This window comes from Ranitomeya variabilis, chromosome 2, assembly GCF_051348905.1.
Source record: "Ranitomeya variabilis isolate aRanVar5 chromosome 2, aRanVar5.hap1, whole genome shotgun sequence".
Taxonomy (NCBI): domain Eukaryota; kingdom Metazoa; phylum Chordata; class Amphibia; order Anura; family Dendrobatidae; genus Ranitomeya; species Ranitomeya variabilis.
The window spans coordinates 947617433-947630598 of NC_135233.1; the positions used below are offsets into that span (position 1 = coordinate 947617433).

General features: G+C 46.8%; 1 protein-coding gene across 1 annotated transcript in view; it reads left to right on the forward strand.

Moving 5' to 3' along the window:
* Positions 1-2953: 2953 nt before the first annotated feature.
* The window catches only part of ERICH6 (glutamate rich 6), an 85362-nt gene continuing 75149 nt past the window's right edge, over positions 2954-13166 (forward strand). Inside the window, exons 1-2 of the mRNA XM_077290761.1 lie at positions 2954-3082; positions 10005-10083. Coding sequence (XP_077146876.1) covers positions 3052-3082; positions 10005-10083 — 110 coding nt within the window. The 5' untranslated portion in view covers positions 2954-3051. The remainder of the gene's footprint in view (positions 3083-10004; positions 10084-13166) is intronic.

The window sequence follows — 13166 nt, forward strand, 5'->3', positions numbered from 1 at the left end:
GGCAGGCAGAGAGGAACAAGCTGGCAGAGAGGTACAGGAAGGCAGACACGTACAGGCTGGTAGAGGTACAGGCAGGCAGAGAAGTACAGTCAGGCGGAGAAGTACAGGCTGACGGAGAGGTGCAAGCTGGCGGAGAGGTGTAGGCAGCCGAAGAAGTACAGGCAGGCAGAGAGGTACTAGCTGGCAGAGAGGTACAGGCAGGCGGAGAGGTACAGGCAGGCAGAGAAGTACAGGCAGGCAGAGGGGTACAGGCTGGCAGAGAGGTACAGGCAGGCGGAGAAGTACAGGCAGGCAGAGGTGGAGGCTGGCGGAGAGGTGCAGGCAGGCGGAGAGGTTCAGGCAGGCGGAGAAGTACAGGCTGGCGGAGAGATGCAGGCAGGCAGAGAGGTACAGGCTGGTAGAGATACAGGCAGGCAGAGAGGAACAAGCTGGCAGAGAGGTACAGGAAGGCAGAGAGGTACAGGCTGGTAGAGGTACAGGCAGGCAGAGAAGTACAGTCAGGCGGAGAGGTGCAGGCAGGCGGAGAGGTGCAGGCAGGCGGAGAGGTGCAGGCAGGCGGAGAGGTGCAGGTTGGCGGAGAGGTACAGGCTGGTAGAGGTGCAGGCAGGTGGAGAAGTACAGGCTAGCAGAGAGGTACAGGCAGGCAGAGAAGTACAGGCAGGCAGAGAAATACAGGCATGCAGAGAGGTACAGGCTGGCAGAGAGGTACAGGCAGGCAGAGAGGTACAGGCAGGCAGAGAGGTACAGGCAGGCAGAGAAGTACAGGCTGGCGGAGATGTGCAGGCATGCGGAGAGGTGCAGGCAGGTGGAGAGGTGCAGGTTGGCTCAGAGGTACAGGCTGGTAGAGGTGCAGGCAGGCAGAGAGGTACAGGCAGGCAGAGAGGTACAGGCAGGCAGAGAGGTACAGGCAGGCAGAGAGGTGCAGGTTGGCTGAGAGGTGCAGGCAGGCAGAGAGGTACAGGCAGGCAGAGAGGTGCAGGTTGGCTGAGAGGTACAGGCTGGTAGAGGTGCAGGCAGGCAGAGAGGTACAGGCTGGCAGAGAGGTACAAGCTGGCAGAGAGGTACAAGCTGGCAGAGAGGTACAGGCTGGCGGAGAGGTGCAGGCAGGCGGAGAGGTACAGGCTGGCAGAGAGGTACAGGCAGACGGAGAAGTACAGGCTGGCGGAGAGGTGCAGGGTGGCGGAGAGGTACAGGCTGGTAGAGGTGCAGGCAGGAGGAGAGGTACAGGCTGGCAAAGATGTACAGGCAGGCAGAGAGGTACAGGCAGGTGGAGAGGTACAGGCAGGCAGAGAATTACAAGCTGGCAGAGAGGTACAGGCAGGCGGAGAGGTGTAGGCTGGCGGAGAGGTGTAGGCAGGCGGAGAGGTACAGGCTGGTAGAGGTACAAGCTGGCAGAGAGGTACAGGAAGGCACAGAGGTACAGGCAGGCAGAGAGGTACAGGAAGGCACAGAGGTACAGGAAGGCACAGAGGTACAGGCTGGCAGAGAGGTACAGCCAGGCAGAGAGGTACAGGCTGGTGGAGAGGTACAGGCTGGTAGAGGTACAGGCGGAGAGGTGCAGGTTGGCGGAGAGGTACAGGCAGGCAGAGAGCTACAGGCTGGCGGAGAGGTACAGGCAGGCGGAGAGGTACAGGCAGGCAGAGAGGTACAGGCGGAGAGGTGCAGGCAGGCGGAGAGGTGCAGGTTGGCGGAGAGGTACAGGCTGGCAGAGAGGTACAGGCTGGCAGAGAGGTACAGGCTGGCAGAGAGGTACAGGCTGGCAGAGAGCTACAGGCTGGCGGAGAGGTACAGGCAGGCGGAGAGGTACAGGCTGGCAGAGAGCTACAGGCTGGCAGAGAGCTACAGGCTGGCAGAGAGGTACAGGCAGGCGGAGAGGTACAGGCAGGCAGAGAGGTACAAGCTGGTAGAGGTACAGGCGGAGAGGTGCAGGCGGAGAGGTGCAGGTTGGCGGAGAGGTACAGGCTGGTATAGGTGCAGGCAGGCGGAGAAGTACAGTCAGGCGGAGAGGTGCAGGTTGGCGGAGAGGTACAAGCTGGCAGAGAGGTACAGGCTGGCGGAGAGGTGCAGGTTGGCGGAGAGGTGCAGGCAGGCAGAGAGGTACAGGCAGGCAGAGAATTACAGGCTGGCGGAGAGGTGCAGGGTGGCGGAGAGGTACAGGCTGGTAGAGGTGCAGGCAGGAGGAGAGGTACAGGCTGGCAAAGATGTACAGGCAGGCAGAGAGGTACAGGCAGGTGGAGAGGTACAGGCAGGCAGAGAATTACAAGCTGGCAGAGAGGTACAGGCAGGCGGAGAGGTGCAGGCTGGCGGAGAGGTGTAGGCTGGCGGAGAGGTGTAGGCAGGCGGAGAGGTACAGGCTGGTAGAGGTACAAGCTGGCAGAGAGGTACAGGAAGGCACAGAGGTACAGGCAGGCAGAGAGGTACAGGAAGGCACAGAGGTACAGGCTGGCAGAGAGGTACAGCCAGGCAGAGAGGTACAGGCTGGTGGAGAGGTACAGGCGGAGAGGTGCAGGCAGGCGGAGAGGTGCAGGTTGGCGGAGAGGTACAGGCTGGCAGAGAGGTACAGGCTGGCAGAGAGCTACAGGCTGGCAGAGAGGTACAGGCAGGCGGAGAGGTGCAGGCAGGCAGAGAGGTACAAGCTGGTAGAGGTACAGGCGGAGAGGTGCAGGTTGGCGGAGAGGTGCAGGTTGGCGGAGAGGTACAAGCTGGCAGAGAGGTACAGGCTGGCGGAGAGGTGCAGGGTGGCGGAGAGGTGCAGGCAGGCAGAGAGGTACAGGCAGGCAGAGAAGTACAGGCTGGCGGAGAGGTACAAGCTGGTAGAGGTACAGGCTGGCGGAGAGGTACAGGCAGGCAGAGAAGTACAGGCTGGTAGAGGTACAGGCTGGCGGAGAGGTACAGGCAGAGAGTACATATGACCACACACTGATCACAATCCCTCTGACAACACTGCAGGTCACGGCTCTGTGGGTGACAGGAGAGTGCGAGCTAGAAGAACGTGGCGGAGTCTGCGCTGTATCCGGTTGTCATGGGGACCGGGAGACAACAAAGCTCAGCATGGAGGGAGCGGAGGAGGCCCGGGAGCCGGGTGAGTGCTAGCTGCAGCTTCCTGGCTGCCCCGTGTCCGGTCCCGGTCTGTGCAGCAGCGGGGGATGTTGGCACCGTGCGGGTTACGTTGTGTGGACGGAGGCTGGTCAGGATGGCGCCCGCACAGCACTGACAGAGGCTGAGGCTTCACGTCCCTACTGCTAAGATTCGGGCAGATCCCGGCACGTTTCCTGGGACCATGGGAATCTGTAGAAGACGCATGCGGCTCCGGTGTCTGCGGACAGCTGCCCTCCAACTGAGGAAGAGAACTATTAGTTTTCCTGCCATTATTGACTCCTTGCAGTTTTGTTGATTATTTTTGCTTTTAGTGTTTTTAGATGATCATGAGCAATGTCAGGCAGTAGTGGGGTACACTGCACTGCACACCTACAAGGAGTTCAAGGCTATGTTCAGGACGTTTCTAACACCGATTACGCCCCCAAATCCACCTTTACAAACATTGCTTGAGATCGGCTTACGGCTACTTTCACACTAGCATCGGACGACGCACAACGAATTACGTCATTGCAACGTACCGACGCAAGCAGTGAAAGCGCCGCACAACCGGGGCAGCGGATGCAGTTTTTCAACGCATCCGCTGCCCCATTGTGAGGTGCGGGGAGGCGGGGGCGGAGTTCCGGCTGCGCATGCGCGCTCGGAAAAGACGGTCACGACGCACCAAAAAACGTTACATGTAACGTTTTTTGGTGGCGATGGTCTGACGCAACCGTCGCACGACGGTTGCGACGTGTGTCATTGCGTCGCACTGCGTTGCTAATGCAAGTCAATGGAGAAAAAACGCATCCTGCAAGCACTTTTGCAGGATGCGTTTTTTCTACAAAACGACGCATAGCGACGTGCAGTGCACGACACTAGTGTGAAAGTAGCCTTAGGATCAGCTTTCCATCCATTCAAATAAGAAATTGAAAACAAGCCTATAGCGCACGAGGGTTTTTTCCACAATTTGTGTTGTACATATATAGGAATGTTCACACTGAGTTTTTTGGTTGTGGATTTTTATGGCTGAAAAACACCCCACATCTAATGTACAAATGGTTTTTGGTGCTGCTTTGTGAAAACATGCCATTTTTATGCAGCATCGATGCATTTTTTTTTTCTTTTTAATTATACTATGAGGAATAGAATTAGGCCGGGGTCCCACTCGCTTTTTAAAAATTGGTCTGATTTTGATCCAGAAAAGTCAGTCAAAGGCATGCAATTTTCATGCGAGTACAATGCAATTTTTAGCATCTGAATGTCATGCTAATGTGACTAATAGGCTGAGAACCAGCCACTATGCATTACCTTAATGTGAACAGCGCCCTATACAGGCCTTTATTGTGCAAATGTATACTAAGCAGTCACTCCCTCCATGAATGGGTAGGTGGCGAGTGGCTGTCTAGTATTTTGCACCTGTGTTGCCAACATCTTGCTATATGGGCTGGCTGCATCCTGTAGTGCATTTGTTCAAAGACCAGAACAGGTAAGCGGTTCTGCCTTTTTTTCTGCAGTTTTTTTGAATTTTTAGTCCTCTTTTGTGGCTTTGCTATTAGTTTTATACCCATGAAGCTTTTCAGGCTGTTAATATTAGCTCACAGCTGTATACTTGTTTTTTACTGGTTATTAAAATGGGCGAACCCCCCAAAAAACAACGTAGAGTCCCCCTATAAGTAAAAACCTGCAAAGGCTAGGCAGACAGCTGCGAGCTGATATTAATAGACTAGGAAGGGGCCATGGGTATTGGCCCACTTCCAGACTAAAAACATCAGCATTTAGCCAACCCAGAAAAGGCGCATCCAAAAGATGTGCCTATTCTGGCACTTAGCCTCGCTCGTCCCACTTGCACTGGTGCGGTGGCAAGTGGGGAATAGTATTGGGGTTGATGTCTGCTTTTGTAATGACAGCTGACATCAAGCCCAGGGGTTAGTAATGGAGAGCAGTATATAAGACGCCCCCATTACTAATCCCATAGTCATATTATAAATAAAAAAACACCCTGAATTAAGTCCTTTACTTGAAATAAAAATATTGACATTTTTTTTTTAATTAAAAATAAAAAAGCAAAGGTATACTCACCTTGACGCCTAATCTATTGAAGCCCATGTCCCCTGTAAAAGAATTAAAATAATAAACAACCATATCCCTCACCTCTCCAATGTAAAGATAATCCTCCAATGCCTATGTCCCCTGTAAAAGAGTAAAAAAAATAAACAACCATATTCCTTACCTCTCCGACGAGAAGATAATCCATTTGTCCATTGACGAGTCTAGCTCTGCTACATCTACTTGGCAGGCTGAATGCTTGCATGATGCAATCGTTCAGCCTGCCAGGCAGCAGAGCTGCCTATGCCAGAGCCACTCAGTTCCCAATACCCAATGAACTCCGTTCACCTCACTAACGTCAGGACGAGCGTGAGAACTTTCCCATGGCACTTGTGCTGATGTCAGTGAGGTGAATGGAGTTCATTGAGTAAGCGCAGCTCAGTGTCTCTGCTGGCTGGCTGGCAGGCTGAATGCTCGCATCATGCAAGCATTCAGCCTACCAAGTAGATATAGTAGAGCTAGATTTGTCAAGAGACAAATGCACCTTCTCGTCAGGAGAGGTGAGGAATATGGTTGTTTATTAATTTTACTATTATTTTAAATAAAAATATTGACACCTTTTTTTAATTAAAAATAAAAAATCTAAGTTATACTCACCTTGACGCCTAATCCACTCAAGCCCATGTCTCCTGTAAAAGAATGAAAATAATAAACAACCATATCCCTCACCTCTCCTATCTACTATGTAATTGTCTAAGGGTCACTTCCGTCTGTCTGTTTGTCACGGATATTCATTGGTCGCGGCCTCTGTCTGTCATGGAAATCCAAGTGGCTGATTGGCCGTGGCAAAACGGCCACGACCAATCAGCGACGGGCATAGTCCGGCGGCAAAATGGTTGCTCCTTACTCCCCGCAGTCAGTGCCCGCTCCATAGTCCCCTCCAGTCAGCGCTCACACAGGGTTAATGGCAGCAACAACGAACCACGTCCGTTACCGCTGCTATTAACCCTGTATGACCAACTTTTTACTATTGATGCTGCCTATGCGGCATCAATAGTTAAAAGATCTAATGTTAAAAATAATAAAAAAAATAAAAAATCGTTATATACTCACCGTCCATCGCCCCCTCGGATCCAGAACTGGCCTTTCCCGCTCCTCGCGACGCTCCGGTGACCGCTCCATGCGAGACCACTACGTCATCATCTCGCGAGACCGCAATGCACACTTGGGACCGGAGCGCGCGAGGAGCGTCGGTAACCGCTTCGCCTGGATCCGGGGCCAACGGAAGGTGAGTATATAACTATTTTTTATTTTAATTATTTTTTTTAACAGGGATATGATTCTATTGCTATATACTGCGTGGGCTGTGCAATATACTACGTGGGCTGTGCAATATAATACGTGGGCTGTGCTATATAATTCGTGGGCTGTGCAATATAATACGTGGGCTGTGCTATATAATACGTGGGCTGTGCTATATAATACGTGGGCTGTGCAATATAATACGTGGGCTGTGTTATATGCTATGTGGGCTGTTATACACTCCGTGGGCTGTGCTATATACTCCGTGGCTGTGCTATATACTCCATGGGCTGTGTTATATACTCCGTGGGCTGTGCTATATACTCCGTGGGCTGTGCTATATACTCCGTGGGCTGTGCTATATACTACATGGCTGTGCTATATACTTCGTGGCTGTGCTATATACTTCGTGGCTATGCTATATACTTCGTGGCTGTGCTATATACTACGTGGCTGTGCAATATACTACGTGGCTGTGCTATTTACTACGTGGGCTGTTATATACTACATGGCCGGCCGCGAACAATCAGCGACAGGCACAGTCCGGCCGCGAATTGGCGCGTGATTTGAACCACGCTTCGCTAATTGGTCGCGGCTGGCTGAATCCTGTGTATTCAATGTATTATTCTAAAATCTTCATAAATAACTACCATACATACATATTCTAGAATACCCGATGCGTTAGAATCAGGCTACCATCTAGTGTTAAGATAATCCTCCAACACCCATGTCACCTGTGAAAGAGAAAAACAAATAAATAACCATATTACTCACCTCTCCGACGAGAAAATAATCCATTTCTTCATTGACGAGTGTAACTCTGCTATATCTACTTGGCAGGCTGAATGCTTGCATAGTGCGTGCATTCAGCCTGCCAGGCAGCAGAGACACTGAGCTGCGCGTGCTAACCAGTGCCGCAAAGTGCCTCGAGATGACATGAGAAAATTGAAGGAAGTTCATACCAAATTAATTCTGTTCACTTCACTGACATCAGGGCGAGCGTGAGAGCTCTCCCATGGCACTCGCGCTGACCTCAGTGAGGTGAACGAAGTTCATTGAGCATGAACCGTGCTCAACTTTCTCACATCACTTTGAGGCACTGAGCTGCGCTAGCACGTGCAGCTCGATGTCTCTGCTGGCTGGCCGGCCCTCGCATCATGCAAGTGTTCCGCCTGCAAAGTATATGTAGCAGAGCTAGACTCGTCAAGAGACAAATGGATTATCTTCTCGTCGGAGAGGTGAGGAATATGGTTGTTTATTAATTTTACTCTTACAGGGCTTTTGTGGATTAGCTTTCAAGGTGAGCATATGTATTTATGGAAAAATTATATTTCTCAAAATATGCTTATGCAATAAAAAGTGTCTTTTAGTGTGTGACATCAGCCAAACATAAAAACCCGACATAAATCTGGTATCGCTGTAATCGCACCGACCGGAGGAATATAGTCATTTAATCACTCATACCGTACGAGGAACGGCATAAAAAATAAAACCAATTCTTCACCTGCTGTTGATTTTTTTCATTCTGCCTCCCAAAGATCGCAGTAAGGTTCAGCGCACATTTATCCTGCGCTGAGCGCTTGTATCAGTGTTTCCGTGTAAATCTCTGACATACGTGATTCAGATGTAACCCTTGTCAAAAGATTCCAAATAATAAGGCAGATGGAAGCACTGTGGACTCCGTCTGACCTGTGATCTGGCGGTGTCCGTCTTTTTAGGATTGCATAAAAGTGCCGTCAGCCACAGTTTTGCACACTTCTGAAAAGAAGGACACTGCTGAAAAAAGGCCAGACGGAGTCCAGAGTAACTCTGCTGCCTCATTATAATTAATGGATCTTTCTGGGGTTTCATCTGAATCATGTCACTCAGAGATTTAGATGGAAACCCCAAAGCAAGTGTTCAGCGTAGAGCGCCAGATAAATGTGATCCCAAACATTATTTAAAATGTTCCCAATGAAAGCTTCAACTCAATCCACAAAAAAAGCAAGTCCCCTTTCAGGTCTGTCATCTGTTAACGGAAATATAGAGGACTTCCATGTTACAGGTAGTAGAAAGGCCTCACCCGCAAAAGAAATTCAGCAAATTCTCAAATCCATATGCCCCCTCCCTTCTGAGCCCCAGTGTACGTAAACCACAGATTGCGTCCACATTTGGCATTTCTGTAGCAATGAGAGCCTGCCTAACGTACGGGTGTATGCCTCCAGAAGCATGGGCTGGGCATAACGTACTGGTGACTGCAACGTACTGGTGACTGCAACGTTCTGGTCACTACAGCGTACTGCAATTTTCACTTGGCAACATTCATTGCTGCTTGTTTCTGAAAAATACCAATGAAGTCAAAATCGTCACTACACCTGTAGATAAATTCGCCAAGGGGTATAATTTCCAAAATGGGTTCACTTGAGGGCGGATTCTGCTGTTCTAGCAATTAGGGACTCTCTTCTAGGAAAATCTGCGTTCCAAGAGGCAAATCCAATCCGAGCTGATAACAAAAACACAGATGAGTACTGAATCATTGACTAATATTGGTCCGAATGCAATCCAATTTTTTACCGGATTGCATTCGTCCAATTTCATTTCTTCAATGAAACTCTTGTCATTTTTGATCATCACATTGAGTTCATGGAGTTTTATTTTACCAGATCGACTTAAAAAATGCCTGAAAAATTCCTTAAAAACCTTTAAAAAAATTCTTCCTGTTCATTTCTATTGGAAAACCTCTTTACAAGTTTTTTATATGTTCAGTCTGTTGAACATTTTTCCCACTTCAGGTTTTGAAAATTGCCTGGTGGGGAAAAAAAATGGAATTGTGAGTGACTACTAATTGAATTCACTTGACATTAAGCATTGTCCAATCAAAAGGCGGTAAAATAACACTTCTGGAAAAAAAACTCTTTTACAATGCTCCTAGAAAGCTATATTCACACGGCGTCTTTTTCAGTCGGATTCTGCTCAGTATCTGCTCGCGAAAGCTCCCCATAAAATATACATAGTTCACAACAATGTCAAAGTGGCATTGCTGTGCACAAGTTCCTTCTTTTAACCATTTCAGGGATCGGAAACTTTGAAGCAGTAAAAGAAGCGTCATGTTCAATCTTCGGGCATCTCCTGCTCTGAAGCCACTCGCAATCTATACTTAAAAGTATAGAGCGAAAGCCGCTGGCAGCAGAGCCCACGCTTGGATGACAGCAAAGCTGCCAACTGCTGTGTGCACATATCCAAACTCTTAAAAATCCCATTAGTAAACTTAAAAAAAAAAGAGAAAAAACTCGCCTAAGAAGGAGCATTTCTTGAAGCGGTCTCCACTAGATAACTCGCCGTTTCTAAACACATCTCAGTGACTCTATGTGCCCATTCTCTTATCATATCAAAGCGCAAAAACAGCGGGCACATCCCTTTGATTATGCTGCAGTCAATCTAGACAGTAGAAGTGAAGGGGCTAAGTGGGCACAATCAGAGGTTTGGGAATTATGCTCAGATAGTACATACAAAGTATGATTATTTCTGTGCATCATTTCGTTGTCCTATAGAGATATGGCACCAACTAATCACGTGGATTTGATGCATTTATTTTTCAGGAGCATCACATTTGCCGATAATGACAGTAAGAAGAGAGGGACAATCCCCATCTGTGGAAATGAAGACCCTCCAGACTGAGTAAGAATGATATACTAACTCCAATACTCCAGCTGAAACCGGAACTAGAGATTGCTATATTTTAGTCAAATAAAATGTCTGGTAAAGAGCCCACTAGAAGTAATATGGTGGGCGTTCTGCGGTTCAGTAGAGTAATTTGTGCTACACGGTAGAGAACAGCATGTATATCCTATAAAGCCTCAACACTGAAAACTTGCAGGTGAAAACACACAAACTTTATTTAGTGTGGCCGAAAATCTGTACAAGAGAACAGGCCATTGTTTCAGTGGTCAAGATGATTTTTATCAGGCCCTACAAGAAAACAGATAAATAGCAAAAATCAGAATAAATATATTTATATAATGTACAAAATAATATTTATTTGTTCTATGCTACTGCCAATGATTGAACTAAGCAAAGAGTGAAAATATAAAGAAAAGAAGAAAGGAAAAAAATATAGTATAATGATCAGAGAAGCCAGAGTTTATACAAAAGGGAAGAATTTATAAGCATGTATATTCAACAAAGGAGGAAAAAAGTTCAAAGAGGAAAGAATGAGACTTCTAAAGAGACGGGGTGTACCAGAGACAGAGCCATAGTCAGAATACATGAGAAGGGAAATAGTGCTGTAGAGGCTTATTAGATTATGTGGGGTGATATGTTTTCAGCTACATAATAGCAGAAGTATTATGTAACCCATATAGAGGGATATACCACCCATCCTCTGTTCCAACATGCCTTTACATGGCTCCGTTATATAGGTGACATATTCTGTATCAGGAACGATGATCTGCATTTGTTTAACAAAGTTTTCAATTTCATTCACTTAGAACGTTGACTCCACACAGACCCATTTTTTGGATGTTCTAGTGATCAAAAATATGGTGGGCTCTCTGATTACAGATCTTTATAGAAAGCCTACTGGGTGAAATGATGTCCAATTTGCCTTTTTTCTCTGTTTTTTTGTGTTGTTCCAATACACATAAAGGAAATAAACATGTGTATAACGAAACACGTAATTGCAATAATTTTCTGGGAGAAATATTGAATTTTATGGAACAATTTCAAGAATGCCAACACTTTCGTCCATGACTGTATCTTCCCCTTTCTCTGGCTCTATGAACCAAGATCTGTGAATCAAAGAAGAGGGTGTGTAGATATAGAGAAAACAAGCAGGTAGGAAGGTGTATATAAACATTTGGCTCCGCCGTGAACCACTGTACTTGGTTTGGACAGCCATTCTGTGCTGACAGAGTTCCGGTAATGGCTGTATGAACATCGGCTACTACTTTTCTGCTGATCACCACTTCAATCAAGTGTCATGACTCAGACATACAATTACTTGAATGATGAGAACAGATAGACGAGCGATGTGCCAATTATTTCGACATACTCTGTTCTCAGATCCTGTGTAACAAGGAGTAATTGAAAACAAAGTCAAGGCATAAACAAAACTATTAGGATCAGGATAAGTGAGCGTCCGCTGCACACAGGGTCACCTCTTTGATTTCCAGGAAATTTCTAACAGGAAACTTCAAGGTTGATCTTATAAGAGCCAGGCTTCAAGCATAATGATGTGCAGAACATACTGTGTGCCGCCATCTGTCCTCCCATGTCTACAAGCTCTTCTAATAATAAAACTCCTCAACTAAATAATTACTAAAGTAAAAATAGCTAAAAAAATCCATGTATGCATTTACTATAAAGGCAAAAACTATCTTCTCCCATGTTATGCTTCTACCATTTTCTGTACTAGATTCTACTCTTCTGTCATGTATCAACAACGTCCACACTGCTCTGCCATATTGTGCATGGCATAAATTAATGCCTCACGCAAACTTTACACTTACTAATGTTTTAATGCTAAATATGCTTCTTGTTGAATTAGTGCTGCTTGCTTTGCAGTCTCTGAGAACTTCAGCATTGTAGTTGCCAAAGTCTGCTTTCATAATATGACACATAGTCCAAGTCAAGAAAGTTAGCATCGGCACTTTAACCAAAAAACGTTCTTCTCCACACACTAGGGTTGTGCTCAGCAAAATGCATAAAGAGGTAAAAATCCAATATGAAAAGAGAGTGAGTATCTGGCACTCACCCGTGTAAAAAAACATCAGCAGGTTATATTCCAAGCAGACACCATGACAGTGTGGTGGCATTGGAAACTCTACAGAGCATGGACAACAGCTGTTTGACGCCGAGCAGCTGCATGTTTCTGGACAAAGCGCCTGATCGGCGTGAAACGTCTGTTGTCCGTGCTCCATTGTGTTTCACATGGCACTACGCTGTCATTGTATCTGCTTGGAATAAAATCTACTGAAGTGTATTACAAGATTAGTGCCGCATACTCATTCGCTCTTATCATATTGGGTTCATAATGTGACAGCTGAGAGGCTAACGTAATTCTCCAGGGCTGATTAAATAAACCTTGAAAATAAAAAATAGGATATAACATTATTATTAGTATCCTGCTATTAATTACATCTGCCAGATCACTAGTGGACCCTATTATGTTGTAATATATTGGCATAGGATGTGCGGATCTGAGCAGAGCTGCTTTCTGCAATTGACTGATGGTGACCATGTCATCATTGAGTTGCGGTAAGTGCTTTCTGAGGTTTTGGGGCATAGCATCCACTGTGCCGTTGATGACCACTGGCACCAAAGCTGCTGGTTTGTGCCGTAGTCTTTAGATTTCAATTTTCAGATTTTTATATTTTTCAGCCTCTTCAATTTCCTCGACCCTGCTATAACCAAGTATTTCTATGTCAACGATCCATATCCTCTTTCTCAATGATGGATTAGTTGGGTGTGTTGTAGACCAGGTCTTTGTCCATTTGTGTGCAAATGTCCCAAAATGTTTCCACATGCACAATATCGACCACTTTTTCCAGTGTGTTCTCACCAGTTCATCTTAGTAGTTATTATTACAAATTATTTTGATTATTTTTTTACACTGTCTCACCAGATGCACAAAACAAGCGTCTTAGTGCTATGTGCACTGAAATATTACTACAGGTTTACAACACAGAGGACAACCAGTTCTGTTATACTGTACATACCTCCCATCCTGTGAGGCTTGGCACCTTCTACCACTACACAGGATT